The 16428-nt window shown below is 42.4% G+C and overlaps 1 protein-coding gene across 3 annotated transcripts in view; it reads right to left on the bottom strand.

The window, feature by feature from the left end:
* MAP2K4 (mitogen-activated protein kinase kinase 4) overlaps positions 1–16428 on the bottom strand; it is a 107054-nt gene that overhangs the window by 36455 nt on the left and 54171 nt on the right. For all 3 annotated transcript variants that reach the window (XR_014292017.1, XM_082605551.1, XM_082605552.1), the window contains one exon: positions 10900–11074. Coding sequence is in view for 2 of the 3 variants with exons in the window: in XM_082605551.1 (XP_082461677.1) it covers positions 10900–11074 (175 nt within the window). In the remaining variant the exon portion in view is untranslated. The remainder of the gene's footprint in view (positions 1–10899; positions 11075–16428) is intronic.

A 16428-nucleotide genomic window follows, 5' to 3' on the forward strand; every position in this document is an offset into this window, starting at 1 on the left:
GGATCTTCCCAGACCGGGGCACAAACCCGTGTCTCCTGCATCGGCAGGCGGACTCTCAACCACTGCGCCACCAGGGAAGCCCTGGAATGCCTCAATTTTTAACAACTTGAATTTAAAGTATAAATACTCCTTTACTGCTATGAACAGCTATTTAAACATGGCACAGTTCTAGATGTCCTCTCATTTTTCACTGGGATTTCACACACACTATTCTCTCTCCTAATCTCCAAACCCTGCCAACCCGACCTCTCAGGTAATTTGCTGGTACTCATTAAGGATGCATAGTTAGGGACAAAACTAACACCAGGAAGTATGAAGGACTTTCAAGTTGATTAAGACACATTATTAGCATGGAAAGGGACTGGGGGAACTATTAAAACTAAATTCACTGAAGGACTGGGGTGGAAAAGGCAGAGAGAAAGAAGCCAAGAGGATGGATGAAAACAGGCAGTACACACTCCTAAGGAAACCGATTTCACCCCTTCTTACTGAGATACTATGACCGCATTAGTGTCGCTTTCTCGTTTCTCATCCTTTCCTAAATTTATTTTCAGAGGTCAGGAGTGACATGGAGAAGCGATAAAGGGAAAGAGTATGATGATGACCCACTCGCTATTACGGGGTAAGGTCAGGATGGCTCAACTGTGGCAAAGAGGAAATGAAAAAAGGCCCACAGGGTAGGTCCTCAGAAGCGGGTCTCCAAGGAGCATTTTGCCTGGGCGCTAAATGAACACCTAGCTGATTCCGGTAGTGTCCTTGCCACCCACTCTGATTCAGTTAACCCACATCTCCGTGTCAGAGTTCTCAGAGCTAACTCAGTTGCTAGAGAAGCCAGGCACACACCAAAGCACTGGGGCCCGCCCTGGAAGGACCCCAGTCTGTGTCTGCCTGTGTCCTATGCAAGAACTGTGGACTCTCACCAAAATCCCAGAGTTGTTCTACCTGCCAACTCAAGCTATAAGGAAAGGTCAGGCCAATGACCAGCTCTATCTGTTGGATAATGTGTGTGTGGAGAAGGCCCTCTGGGTTACCTGATCCCATTCATGTTTAGAGAAGGAGAAAATAGGTCATCACATACTCAAAAGACTCAGGGTAAAGAAGACTGATAAGTCATACATGTTCCTGATTAAAAACAGTAGTTCCACAATGTGTACGACAGATGTTTCTAGGATCTGGGCATTCCAGGCAAAAAAGATACACGTCACCTACAAACACATCAGGAATCAAGAACCGAGGAGTCCAGGAACTGACTTTAGAAAGACAGACTTGAAAATAGCAACACAGTCAAATAAACTTACAAAATGTCTATCAATTCTAACTGATACTCCATCTGTGTTTTTGTTTTGAAATGGAGAAAATACATGGGGAAAGAGATGTGGGGAACAGAATAAATGGGAAAAGTAATGTGAAAGGGCATGACCACTAGTCCTGGGAGGTATAGCCTCTAAACTCTCACATGACACATTCTTGCCGGGTCTTTGAAGGGCTCAGCTGAGGGTCCAGAGGACAGTGTAACAAGGTGCCCGTGTTCATCTGTGGCTGCTTAGAGTAAGTTAGGAATAAGGTATGAGTATTCAAAAGTGAATGAGGGGTGAGTTGCCCCATCAGAAATTTCGGCACGGACACAACGAAACTCAGCAAGGTGATGTATTCAACAACTATAGAGGAAATCAGTGTATGGCTTTACAGATTATTCTAGGCATTGACTAAAACAATTTAACACAGAATAAAGTGATGCAAGCTATTAGTATTTGGGCCATTAGGCAAAGTGCTACTTTAAATTTACCACCAACCGAAATCAGAGCACCAGAAGGTCTTTCCCCTTCGGCAAAGCCGTGAGGGATCCGCTATCACCTGCACGTAGCTTGAACTCAGATCTCAGTGGCTGTGGCTCATCCCTCTAGCTGAGTGCCTCTCACCATCTAAGGTGACCAACAGTATTTATATTCTCTACTCAAGTAATTGCCAAATATCTTGCCAAAATGGGATGAAAGCTTGCGCAATCACTAACAGGACAGGAATGAGATCAAAGGCTCCCTGTGTCAACTGTGGATTTCTTAATAAGCCATGTGATCTAGCCAATCGAATGAGAGCCTAAGACACCAGACTGAGTAGACACTGATAAGTATCACCTGTGCAGGAATCCTAGAGCTGGTACCTGGGCAAACACAGCACATGGGATCTCGAGTGGACTCCTCTCCACAGAAAACAAAGAGGGATGGAATGAAGGTTCTACAGCATTTCACTTAAAATCAAATGATGAAGAGAACAAGGGTTTCTTAATTGATATAATTGTAATAAACGTATTTTGAAAGTATCCAGTTCCTAGGATCCACAAACACCAATACTGCCCTGCCAGAAGGGCAGCCTTGTTCATTAAGCAGTCCCTGCCCTTTGGCTAGGGACTCCTCCTAAGGTTAATATGTGAGAGAATAAAACACAAAGGGGGATCCACTGCCAGTCAGTGGATGACTTCAGATCAACCTAAGTCAGGGAGGTAGGGGAGAGGAGAGCAAGGATCACACTCAGATCCCCAAGTGTCCCCTTGGATTCTTACAAACATTCGACCCTTACAACAAATGTGCTGCTTTCCCAGCAGAAATGTCCAGAATTCAGTTCTAATACAAAGTTGGAAAACCCCAGAAACCACTGCAGCACATCAGTGAGCTATCACTTTCCTCTGAGCTGCAGGAAACCCTAGGCATTCTTATTTTCCTAATTTCAAAACAAAGATTCTATATCCCACAGATGCAGCAAGACACTTAACCTTAGCTGCTAAAGAGTCTTCTAAACAGATCACATAAGAAAATGTCCATGATATCTTACAATACTATCACTAATAAGGTCAAAGCAGATGGCAGCATTAGCCAAAACAAACAGTGAAAAAAAAAAAAAAAGGCAAAGTATTTGGAGTGCTGATCACAGATGCAAAACTGTTTTTCATGTCAAAGAGTAACAAACTGTGTGTCTGTTAAATCAATTGTTTTAAATTATGAAAACACATGTTTTTACTAAGGAAGAAAGAAAGGATACTAATCCTTAATTGCAAAACCATCTGAGTCTTTAGGAGCAATTTAATGAACTCTCGATTGTATCTTAGTCAAATTAATTAATTAATAGTAGGACCTCCCCTTCTTCTCACTGAGGATACTGAGGCCCAGTTTAATTCCTTCTACACATTTTGTGCTGTGCATCATCAGAGAACGTGCGAGATCACTTCCAACAACATATGTGATATCACATCATGAGAAGACCTGCCCTGAGGACAAAGTTAATGGGACAAGCTTGATAAGTCTTGACAAGGGTGGTATCATCTTCCTCTTTACTCATTACATCATCCAGATGTAAAGAGCACAATGTTATTTAACCTCAGCACTGAAACATTTAAGGGCCTAAAGATCATAAATGACAGATCCCAACTTCGGTACCCATGACAATACAGTGAGATAGGAGAGAAATCTGATATACAAACAATTACAGAGGCACAGCTATAACGTGACAAAGAATGACAGAAACTGTGCAGGAGGTATTGTTCACATATCGTTCCGGAGGGCCCTCATTTAGAGCGAGGTGTGTTAAGACGGGTTCTTCTCCAAATAACTGCATGAGCTGGGATTCAGTCCTATGTCACGGTTCAGTCAGGTCAGTCAAGTGAAGGTAGAGGGTTTCAGAAACTAGGTGTCCAGAATGTTCAGAAACAAAAATGGTTGATGAAAGTTCACCGAGAGCCACCATTTCCAAACTGTCCACGTGGATCCCAAAGGTTCCTCAGCACTCATGCCCCAAGGGCTTCCGATATGGGGAGGCACCTCCTATCCAGCACATCAACCAGAGAGCACTGATTTTGGCTACTTTATTTACTGGGGTCTACATACAATTCTATTAACAGAAAGCATCCACTAGGAGCAACAGCAAAAGAAACACACGCAGACTAGGAGCTCCAATCCCCACTACACCAGGGATTGGGGGGCCGCCCTGCCACATCCTTGGGATCTGTCCACTCCTGGAAGGGCACCACTTACACTTTTCATTGCAATGCCACAACATTCAAGCAACAATAGCAACATAAAATCATATGGGGCAATCAACTGTGGATTTCTTAATAAGCCACGTGGATCTAGCCAATCGAATGAGAGCCTAAGATACTGGACTCCAGTCTCAATTCAAAACAAGATAGCCATGGCTTCTGCGTCCCACAAGTGACCCGGATAATCAAATGCTAGCACTGTGGACCTTTGAAACTCAACAAAACTGCCTAACAAAGTTCTCTATACCATCAGAAAGCAGCTTTTCTAATTAAGGCCGCGCCTGTCAAGTGTCATTCTACTGCCTTCAGAACACTGTGCAAGACCAACGCTCGAGACTAAAATGGCCCTCCTCCGACAGTGCTCACGGTCCCCACGCAAACTGCTCGGCACTGACCTTCTGACAGCAATGGCGAGGTCCCCACTGCCCAGCTGCCTCCCGACACCCGCAGCTCCACCTGCACAGGAGGCCCACCCAGTGAGCAGGCGAAAGCCCCACGCTGCTCTGCTCAGGGAGGGCTGGGCTGTGGGTGCTGATGCTCTCGGGCGGAGGGCGCTGGTCCTTCCCACCAGGCATTGGGGTAACCTGGGTCTCAGCTCAAGCACACTGACGTCAAGACCCAACTACCAAGGAGAGGCAAGAATGCAGGAATCGAGATCGGGCTAGCAGCCCAGGATCAGGAAAAGTTAAACCAGCGCAGCAGGAGACTTGGAAGAGTAGAGGAAGGGCACCGAGGGTGGAAGGAGTAACACATGTCAGGCAGATGGTCAAGAAAGGGAAACACCCGAAACCCTTAAATATGAGGTCACAAACTGCAAAGAGCCGACTGTTTTTCTGATTAACTCAGGGAACTTCTCAATGAGAAGACTCAAAGCTCATCGTAGTGACCAGCAGTGACAACCTTCACACCTTCCTACCCCATCCAGAGGCCCAGCGTCAGCTCCACTCTCCAGTGAGATGAGACCTTTACTCCCGCGTTCACCCTCCAAGTTCCACTGCCTTCTGTCTTCAGCGACAGCAGTTTCATTCCTTTCTATTCCCTCCCATTTTCATCCTTTCCTACTCTCCCCCGTTTTTTCTCTCACAGCCTACAAACAAGAACAGGGCACGACCCTTCAAGAAGTCAATCCGGACCTAATTAACAACAGGCAGGCGGCGGTCCAGGCCTGCAGGAGGTCACCCCTCCCTCTGGTAGCCATCTGCCTTTGCTGTCCCACTCAATTCCAGCCATGGGCCTGAACCGTGGCACTGCAGCTACTCTTCCTAACTCTTGACTCCTGTGTCCCTGGATTGTTTTGAGTAGATGCTGATCATCTGTGGACCAACTCTGCTGGGGGTTTCTCCCAGCTTTGAATTTCTCTAACCCTAGCTTGGAAACCTAATCCTGATTGCTTCTTCAAACGCTTGGCCTGAATTCTGGGCTCTTCCCAGAATTGGTTGTAATAACCAGCCCTGCCGGACAGCTAAGCAGAGCTTAGCTGAGCCCTACTTCACCTTAGGGGATGGTGACTGTGCGTGTCTAATCTTTTCATTCAGTGGTTAGTCCACCATCGTGCAAAACGGGGTGTGAAATAAATGTTATTTTCAGAGGATACTGATCCAAGCCTGAAGTACCAGCCGGCGTCAAAGGACATCCTTCCTGAGCTTTAAAAGACCCTGAGGGGGCTTCCCTGGTGGCGCAGTGGTTGAGAGTCCGCCTGCCGATGCAGGGGACGCGGGTTCGTGCCCCGGTCTGGGAAGATCCCACATGCCGCGGAGCGGCTGGGTCCGTGCGCCATGGCCGCTGAGCCTGCGCATCCGGAGCCTGTGCTCCGCAACGGGAGAGGCCACAACAATGAGAGGCCCGCGTACCGCAATAAATAAATAAATAAATTAAAAGACCCTGAGGCAACGATGCCTTTGCCCTCAGCAGTCCCGTGACTCAGTCGCTCAGGCAGAGTTAGACAAAACAGTACAAGACAAACTACTCACAGAAGAGTAAAACCTGCTTACCCAAGCGTGTGCAATTAAAAATGAAGGATTCAAATTTCCCACATCCTAGGTCTAACACAGAACCTCCCTGGCAGCTTGGGGAACTGTGCTCAGGCCAAAGGTCAAGAAACTATCGTAAGTACAACTCTTACATATATTGTGTGTTATCTTGCTGAATCTAATTTATGATATCGTAACTGATTTTTAGATTAATTATCTCTTGGAGATAATTATTTCCTGTAACTAAGAACTCATTTTTTCAAACATTTCTTATATGTGGCAAAATAAATTTGGGGAAGGGCTCCCTCAAAACTAAAAATGAGGAATAAACAATAATTTTTAAAAATCAGGTTGATACCACAGTTCACTTTGGTGCAGATACTGCAAGTAAATCTTAGGATAATTTCCAGGATAAGCTTAATGTCTGATAAAGAAATCCTCCTACAGAACAGGATAGAAACAGAGATAACCCACACACATATGGTCACCTTATCTCTGATGAAAGAGGCAAGAATATACAATGGAGAAAAGACAGCCTCTTCAATAAGTGGTGCTGGGAAAACTGGACAGCTACATGTAAAAGAATGAAATTAGAACACTCCCTAACACCACATACAGAAATAAACTCAAAATGGATTAAAGACCTAAGTGTAAAGGCAGACACTATAAAACTCTTCGAAGAAAACACAGGCAGAACACTCTATGACATAAATCACAGCAAGATACTTTTTGACCCACCTCCTGTTTTATGGAAATAAAAACAAAAATAAACAAATGGGACCTAATGAAACTTAAAAGCTTTTGCACAGCAAAGCAAACCATAAACAACACGAAAAGACAACCCTCAGAATGGAAGAAAATATTTGCAGACGAAGCAACTGACAAAGGATTAATCTCCAAAATCTACAAGCAGCTCATGCAGCTCAATATCAAAAAAACAAACAACCCAATCCAAAAATGGGCAGAAGATCTAAACAGACATTTCTCCAAAGAAGATATACAGATTGCCAACAAACACATGAAAGGATGCCTAATATCACTAATCATTAGAGAAATGCAAATCAAAACCACAATGAGGTATCACCTCACACCGGTCAGAATGGCCACCATCAAAAAATCTACAAACAAGGGACTTCCCTGGTGGCACAGTGGTTAAGAATCCACCTGCCAATGCAGGAGACACACGTTCGAGCCCTGGTCCAGGAAGATCCCACATGCTGCGGAGCAACTGAGCCTGTGCGCCACATCTACTGAGCCTGCGCGCCACATCTACTGAGCCTGCGCTCTAGAGCCTGCGAGCCACAACTACTGAGCCTGTGTGCCACAACTACTGAAGCCCACGTGCCTAGAGCCCGTGCTCTGCAACAAGAGAAGCCACTGCAGTGAGAGGCCAGTGCACCGCAATGGAGAGTAGACGCAACTAGAGAAAGCCCACGTGCAGCAACGAAGACCCAACACAACCAAAAATAAATATAAAATAATAAATTTATTTTAAAAAAATCTACAAACAATAAATGCTGGAGAGGGTGTGGAGAAAAGGGAACCCTCCTGCACTGTTGGTGGGAATGTAAGTTGATACAGCCACTATGGAGAACAGTATGGAGGTTCCTTAAAAAACTAAAAATAGAACTACCATATGACCCAGCAATCCCACTACTGGGCATATACACCCTGAGAAAACCATAACTCAAAAAGAGTCATGTACCACAATGTTCATTGCAGCTCTATTTACAATAGCCAGGACACGGAAGCAACCTAAGTGTCCATCGACAGATGAATGGATAAAGAAGATGTGGCACATATATACAATGGAATATTACTCAGCCATATAAAGAAATGAAATTGAGTTATTTGTAGTGAGGTGGATGGAGCCAGAGTCTGTCACACAGAGTGAAGTAAGTCAGAAAGAGAAAAACAAATACCGTGTGCTAAGACATATATGTGGAATCTAAAAAAAAAAAATTAGTTCTGAAGAACCTAGGGGCAGGACAGGAATAAAGACACAGACGTAGAGAATGGATTTGAGGACACGGGGAGGGGGAAGGGTATGCTGGGACGAAGTCAGAGAGTGGCATGGACATATATACACTACCAATTGTAAAACAGATAGCTCGTGGGAAGCAGCTGCATAGCACAGGGAGATCAGCTCGGTGCTGTGTGACCACCTAGAGGGGTGGGATAGGGAGGGTGGGAGGGAGATGCAAGAGGGAGGGGATATGGGGATATGTGTATACGTATAGCTGATTCACTTGGTTATACAGCAGAAAGTAACAACATTGTAAAGCAATTATACTCCAATAAAGATGTTAAAAAAAAAAAGAAATCCTTCTATATTAAGTGCATAATAAGACACTTAGTATACAGCTACTTCTAGTGGGTTTCTCATTTCACCAACACCAAGGAAAACTTACAGGAGTGTGAACCGCTGTCTCACAGTTCCTTTAAATCTCCCCAGTCCTCATCTCAGAGATAAACCCAGTGTGTGCTCAGGAACAGAGCCATCTACGTGTAAAATGTCAGATCTAACTCCTCAATCGTACAATGCCTCTGTGTATCTTCACTCATCAGTCTGGTCTGTGTGCCTACGTGAAGAGTGAATAAACTCTCGGTATGATGAAGGGCTAAGTTTTTTCAGTGAGACCAACAATAATACGTTTTAAATTTGTAGTAGATGGCATATACTAGTCATCAAATTGGTATCCAATTTTAATATATATTAATGCACAAACACTCTTCCAGTATTATACGAACTCATGAAATCCAGTCCTTACACACCCCATCAATATGTTGACTGGAATGTCAGATTACCAAGTTCAGTGAGAGTGTGGCCATATCTCAGTTTTTCCTTTTTCATTTTAAATTGCCCTCCCACCACTCCCATGCTAAACTACGATGCTTGCTCAAGAATTCAAGGTGACACAGATACACAGCATCACCTGTGAGTACAGACGTGACAGTTATCAGTCTGTGGGTCCCATCACCACCTGAGGAGTACTTCTTAAGAGCTGGGGTTTTTAATAGCATTTCCAACAGGGGATCTCAAAATAAGATCAGATTACAAATGGCAGACAACAATTTCCTGTTTTCACTCTTAAATTCTTTCAAAATTTGACTAAGCATTATACAGTCGAAATGTTAGCAAATTAAGAAAAACTTTAACATCCAAACGAAGGAACTTCTTTATTTATCTTTAAAACCTATTAACCATGATTAAGTCTAGCCAGATTACCAAAACAGTTTATGATGCTGATCAACGTAGTAAAGCACACACAGCACAGGCTGAAAACGGGACATGATTATTTAAAACGTAGCTTCCCTGGTATCTGGGAGAAAAGTTTAGGACTTCGGTTATATAGGACAGCGTTCCCTTAAGCCCCAGCCAAGTAAAAGTGAGCGTCATGCACAGACAGTACATAAGGGCAATGCAACACTCATGCAGAAAAGTCTAAATAAAATGACTTTCTTTCCACCCACACTACAGTTCACAACATAAAAAGAGAGAAATTATTTTACATTCCAAGAAAAACAACATTTTATTTCAACAGGTTAATCCAAAGCAGAGGTCTTCGCCTGGGCATCTTTAGAGGTCTGTGGTTGTATGCAAAATTCTGTATATGTATCCATCTTCCCAAGAAAAAAGTCTACAGTTGTCACCACATTGTAAAAGAAATACGACCAAAAACAGGTTAGGAACCCACAGAGAGAATCCTAAGGTTTCTCCCCACCATTAATTTTTCATTAGTTTTATATAACCCAGCAAAGAGAAATGCTCAACAGTGAAGGAGGCTAAAACAGAGTAACATTTTGCTCACAATAAACTTCAACACAGGCAGCATTTTATATTAATGTGACACAAATCCACTCCCAAAAGTCAAGTAGGAAACAGGTCACTCCTCTCATCAAGCCATTTTGATAAACTCTCAAAATAGGGAGGGGACTAACAGGAAGAGGATTAGCTTAGACTGTCGGCAAACCCATTCTCAGTTCTTGCAAACTGGGAAAGTATCTGTTCCCATAAAAATTTTAAGTTCGATGAGAGTGTGGCCATATCTCATTTTTTCCTTTTAAACTGCCCCCCTCCCCCCATCGCTGACTTTCCTGAAATATCTTACACAGAGCAAATATTCGTTAAACATATGAACAAACACATGAACAAGTTACAATGACGTGGGCCCCCTAGGAGTCAGACGGAAACCATGAGTTCCCCACAGGTACCAACATAAGCCTGCCAGGTACAGTCTAGCGGCCAATCTCCACTTCTGGCCATTCTTGATGTTTTTGTTTGAAATGAACATATTAAGTGGCACGACACTCACAGTAATGACAGACGGGGACAGCAGCATCACAGAGTATGCGTTTCAGTACAACCTTGGAGCCAGGGCACAGGGCGGTACTGAGTGGAGGTGCAAACAACAGAGAGAAGCTGAGCCGGTCAGGACCGAGTAAGGTTGAGGTTAGTGGCAACAGCATGTGCGTGGTTTCCGGGAAACCGTCAGCGAGCCTGCTGTTAGCCCTAGCCCCGCACCCTGCCCAACCCAGTGCGCCGCGTCTCCGTGCAGCTCTGGCGCGGCGCGGCACTGCCCGGCCCCCAGGGTGCGGCCGCCCCACCGGAACTCACCTTGGCAGCCAGCGGGAGGGCCTGAAGTTTAAAACGTGTTAAAGGATCATGCCGAAAGTGCAGGGAACATGCACACCTCAGGACTCATGTCTCCCGAGAGGCAGGAAACATGCCACCGGTAAGACAACCTCTATACAGAACACCCTCAAAAGGATTCGGAGAAACCATCTCAGGAACACCCATATTTACCAAACCAGTAAGAAAAGAGCAGTAGTGGTGTTACTGCACCAAAAAATTGCACCGAGTGGACTAAAGTACCAAAAGTAATCATGGGCATCACCTACTTTAACCGCCATTATTTGCCCACTTGGTTTGTGGACCATTTTGTTGACAGAACCATAAGCTCCTCGTCCAATTTCTCCAAGGTCTTTCAAGTCCTCTGCAGTGAAATCCCAGTGTTGCTCAGGGGAGATCTTCAGTTTTCCTGACGATTCAATGCTGTGTGTTCTCAGTCTCTCTCTGTTAAAATATTGGGAAGCAATTTTTCCACATTTTAAATAGGTTTTGACTTTTTTCTTTTAGCTAGCACTGATTAATGCGTGGGAAAATTTGTTTTCTCATCAGTTACTAGAACAGTCTGCGCTCCGGGTTTCCGGGGATTTTTGTTGTTGTTGTTCATTTGTGTCATCTTGGTTTTTTACACACTGAGTTAATTAAGAAAGGCCTAAATTCAGGGAGTCAATAAACTTAGCTTTTACGGGATTCATAAAACCAAATTTCCATTTACTGAAGAAACTAATACTGCAGACCAGTTTCATTTCCAAATACGAGATCTTCTCCAAACTTTGCAAAACTGCATTATCAAATGCAGAATCGCAGGTGCTACAAACCTCATTTCCAAAAAGTTCTTATCCTACCTTACCCAACATTAATTATTCCAGGTCCTCAATCCTTAATACAGCTGTTCACAAACTTTGCTGCTCATCGGAATCACCTGGGGAGATTTATTAAATCCCAATGCCCAGGTATCATCATATAGCTATTATATCAGAATATGTGGGGATAGGGGTCAAAAAACAGTATATTTAGAGATACCCAGATGATTTCTAGCGAAGTTTGGGAATGAGCACCTTAGGATACTGCCCTATTCATGCTAAAGCCGTGCTGAGGTGGGAGAAGAGTTAAACAACTAGCCAGCTGGCTCTAAGAGGAAAACTACCATGTGCTATTCAAAATTGAGCCTCTCAGCCCTTGATCAACAGATAGAGCAATGGGGTGAAAAAAGAATGATTTATGGACAGAAGCGCTCACTTGTTACAGATTTTCATTAAATAAAAAAATCATCTCCAAAATGCCAGCACGGAGATCAAAGTATTAACTTCTAACCATACTTTGTAAAAAAGCAAATCCAATGAAAAATGTAAAATCAATCTCGTTTGTGTCTGTCTGTCTCTCACACACATACCAACGTGTAGGGATGAACCGTATCAAGTCAGAGAGTGCAACAGACATAAAGAAAAAGATTCCATTGAATATCATCTACATTTCTTCAATTTCATATTAAATGATCAGAATCTCTTTTAAAATCTGATCTAATGACACAAGCAAGAACATGATTGGTTATTTATTTCTTCTCCCAAAATTCAGGAAATGTTTTCTCAGATTAGTAGAACTGTTTTTTGTAGTTACTTTTAAGGTTCTCATATATTTAGAATTTTAAAATCACTCCCCCAGAATAATCATTTATACTAGTACTGATAATAATGATAACCAAGAGTCAAGGTCAGAGTTAAAAAGTTACTACGCTTTGTCTAAATAACAACTTAGTGAACCAGCATTCCAAATGCCAGCTTCTCAAATCATAGCTTTAGTAAGTCTTGAGACCAGCTTTCATTCATAACAAGTTCTTTTCAGTTTACAAAATACTTTCACCAATATTATATATACCCTAGCATGTAGAGTCAAAGGAAGCCCAGAAAGCAGTGGCATAAGTGACCATTCAGGTATGGAGGTGAAGCTTGAACTGGCTAAGATGGAAATCAGATCTAGGCAAGCAGATGAAGCCTAGTAACTAATTTTCTCAGTAATCTTTTTCATGAAGTAGACAGATTAAGCCAGGAAATATTCTAACATAAGAGAGTTCCATGAATAATGACTATTGTTCTATGATCATTGGCAAGAAAACACCATCTTTATGGCTCAATTTAATCACTGGTGAAATATACAGCACTAGCCTACTGCTGACGGTAGGGGCAGCCAGGCTCTAAGGTGCTGCCCATGACCTCCACTTTCCTGGCACCCACATCTTTGCATAAGCTCCTCTGTTTGAATATGGATGGGGCCTGCGACTTGCTTCTAGCCAATAGAATATGGCAAAGTCTATCACTCATGATTACACTGTATCATATAATGTCTGTTGCTAGCATTCCTGAGAAATGAAATGAATATTTCATTACTGCATAAAGTCAGAGAAAAATGAGTTATAATATTGTCTATCACACTGAAGATCAAATTTTAGAATTATGAAATATCTCTGCTAATAGTTTAGCTTACTGTAGGACTGCTGTATGGTTTCTGGATAAGATTCTTTTTTCTTTTTGAAAGTGAACAGATTGACAGATAAGGAATGTGAGTTATCTTCTTAGGCTAATGAAAACGTTCAAAAATTGAGTAAGGTGACAGATGTACAACCCTGAATACACTAAAAGCAGTAGGGTTATACAGTTTAAATGGGTGAGCAGTATGGTGTATGAATGATATCTCAATACAGCTGCAAAAGAAAAAGATGAACAGGAGAATGTGATTACTACCCAGAGTTCCATTTTCCCACTTAGACAGGAAAAGAGTTGTGAAAACCATGGAAAAACATGCTACGGTTATGCCATCACCAAGGCATGTTCGTAGAGTCTTCATTCGTACTGGACTGGCGATCTTTCCAATGAAACTGAGTCAATTTCACAGCTACTGTTATAAGAGTTAGTCCAACCATGATTGCTTCCAAAGAAGAACTGTACGTAGATAAAGCACTGTAGTAACCAGATCTGGAAGCCTGACTTGAACCTTTACCATGAAACTCTAGCAGTCAATCACTGAGGCAACTGTACCAAGCGGCCAAAACCCTAGTTATAGTTCTTTAACTTTAAGCAAATCTATCAAACAAGATTTAAGTGTTACTTCTATTAGACAGTATCAGAAACTCCCAGTCATTTCATTATTAATTTCTTACCTGGAAATTACTTTGACTCAACTCCACAAACCTGTAAGTCATCCTCAACGCCTCTGCCTACCAGTAAACAAGTTATTTACTCTTATATTCCTTCTAAAATAGGGTAAGTGCTCTACATGGGCAATACTTAACCAGGACACCCCTCCAATGTTTTTGCTGGGTCCACTCAAGAAACAAGCAAAGGACTGAGGTTCCAAATCTCAAATTAACCCAAGTCTCAGAAAGGAATACAATCCCAGCCCCCTATCTAGCCCTCTACATAGGAAAGTCCAGTAGAAAAAAGTCCATAGAAAACTTAGTAATATTCTCCTCTGGATTTAGAGGTCTTTAATATGAAAACAAGTTCTAGTAGTCTTTGTTATATTAGGACTTGTAATTAGATTATCAAATGATACACATTCCAGGTAAAAACTCAGCTACACGCTTATATTTTTTTAATGCCTTACAGATCACAAATCTGAATTAAACGCATAATGTATCTCTTGAATACAGTATTTCAAACAGTATATATTTTTGGATAGATATTAACAGCACCAGGGAAGCTGTTTAGATATACACTGATGTTACCATTAATATATTTTCTCCTATATAAAGGCTAGTAGAATTTTAGTGGTAATAATAGACTCTGGTGAAATCTACAGACACCGACACAAAGGATTAAAACGTAAAAAAAAAAAATTAATCAACCTTATCAATTTGAATCAAATTTGGAAAATCAATTCATGGACATACCATCTCTTACCAACAGATATTCAACAGCTACTATAAACAGGTTGGGTATATGTCCCATGTGGTCAGTATCTTCATGTTCCTTTTCAAACGACAATATTCCCTGGCTTTATAAGAAGATGCCATATGAATGACTGGAAAATATCAAAGATTTTAGGGCTTACCTCTCCCAATTGTTGAAGGGAACACTTATTCCTCCCACGCCTCACTGTTCCACGCAGAGGGATCTGGTCTCTCACCTGAGGCCTTACTGACTGATCAGTGAATACAGAGAAGAAACTGAACACACTCCATTCAATTCCTCTCTTTCAGAGCTAACCCTACAGGGAGGGTACACATGCTCTGGCAATGTCTCTCTCATGCCTTATATCGGGCTGCCGCTCACAGGGTGGGTAAGTCTACGTATTCAAGGGCAGGGGGAGTTAGCACCATAAGTTTGTTTTCTATGTCTGTGAGTCTATTTCCATTTTGTATATAGATTCATTTGTATTATTTTTTAGATTCCACATATATGATATATAGTATTTGTCTTTCTCTGACTTACTTCACTAGGTATAATATTCTCTAGATCCATCCATGTTGCTGCAAATAGCAATAGTTCATTCTCTGTCATGGCTGAGTAATATTCCGTATATATATATCATCTTCTTAAACCAGCTGTCTGTTGATGGGCACATGGGTTGGTTCCATGTCTTGGCTATTGTAAATAGTGCTGCTATGAACCTTGGGTGCATGTATCTTTTCAAATTAGAGGGTTTTTTTTCCAGATATATACCCAGGAGTGGGACTGCTGGATCATATGGTAGCTTTATTTTCAGTTTTTTAAGGACCCTCCATACTGTTCTCCACAGCGGCTGCACCAATTTACATTCCCACCAATAGTCCTATAGGAAGTTTCCTTTTTCTCCACACCCTCTCCAGCATTTATTATTTGTAGACTTTTTGATGATGGCCATTCTGACAGCTGTGAGGTGATATCTCATTGTGGCTTTGATTTGTACTTCTCTAATAATTAGTGATATTGAGCATCTTTTCAAGTGTCTGTTGGCCATCTGCATGTCTCAGTACTTTCTCTCATTGAGCTTCTGGATAGAAATGAGCAACTTGTCCGTTTACTATTTAATACTGAATCATCACTACTGTATTTTAATTACCATCCCTTCATTGGCCCAGACTAATCTATGAATTTCTGAAATCCTTCCGATTCCAAAACAACTAAAGAACTGTGACATAATGTTCCAGAACGTAATCAGACTGGGCCCTGAGAAAAGCTTTATTTCTACCTCATGTGTCTGATAAAGCTGCCTGGGGCTTTGTATGTAGGTGGGTGGGCTTGTTTTTTAAAGAAACAGAACAGCACGACCAAGGTTACCTGGGAGAGCTCTAGCCCCAGCCCCACTATCTACTAAACACAGGGTTCTGCTGTGCAAATTCAGCAGCAGGACAAGTTCCTGAACCTCTTTTTCCAAGCTGACTACCCAATCCTAAATCCCTCTCACAGCTACACAGGTAGAAGAGAAATTTAAAAAGAAAAATCAATCATAATCCAGAGAAAAGCACTATTAACAATTCACTATAGATCCTTTGCATTTTTCTGTACTATGTGGATAGGTCACCGAATGACCTGTTGCACCTACTGCTTTACAGACTTCACTGAGTGCATCGTTGACATATCAGCCATCACAGGGTCCACATGGTTGCATAACGCTGCCTGGAGAGTTTGCGCTGACTGAGCAGCACCAGCAGGGAGAGCCTGTGCCTGGCCCATTGCACCCTTTCCCTCAGGCCAACTGGAAAGGTGACTGGGGTTAGATCTCTCACTCTTAAGTGGCATTTTGATTTATTATTCTTGGAGTTGGATGTTCTGAGCTATTTGGTAAACAGCGTTTCTTTGGTTAACCACCTGAGATAACACCCC

Source organism: Mesoplodon mirus (genome assembly GCF_964341445.2).
Source record: "Mesoplodon mirus genome assembly, chromosome: 18".
NCBI lineage: Eukaryota > Metazoa > Chordata > Mammalia > Artiodactyla > Ziphiidae > Mesoplodon > Mesoplodon mirus.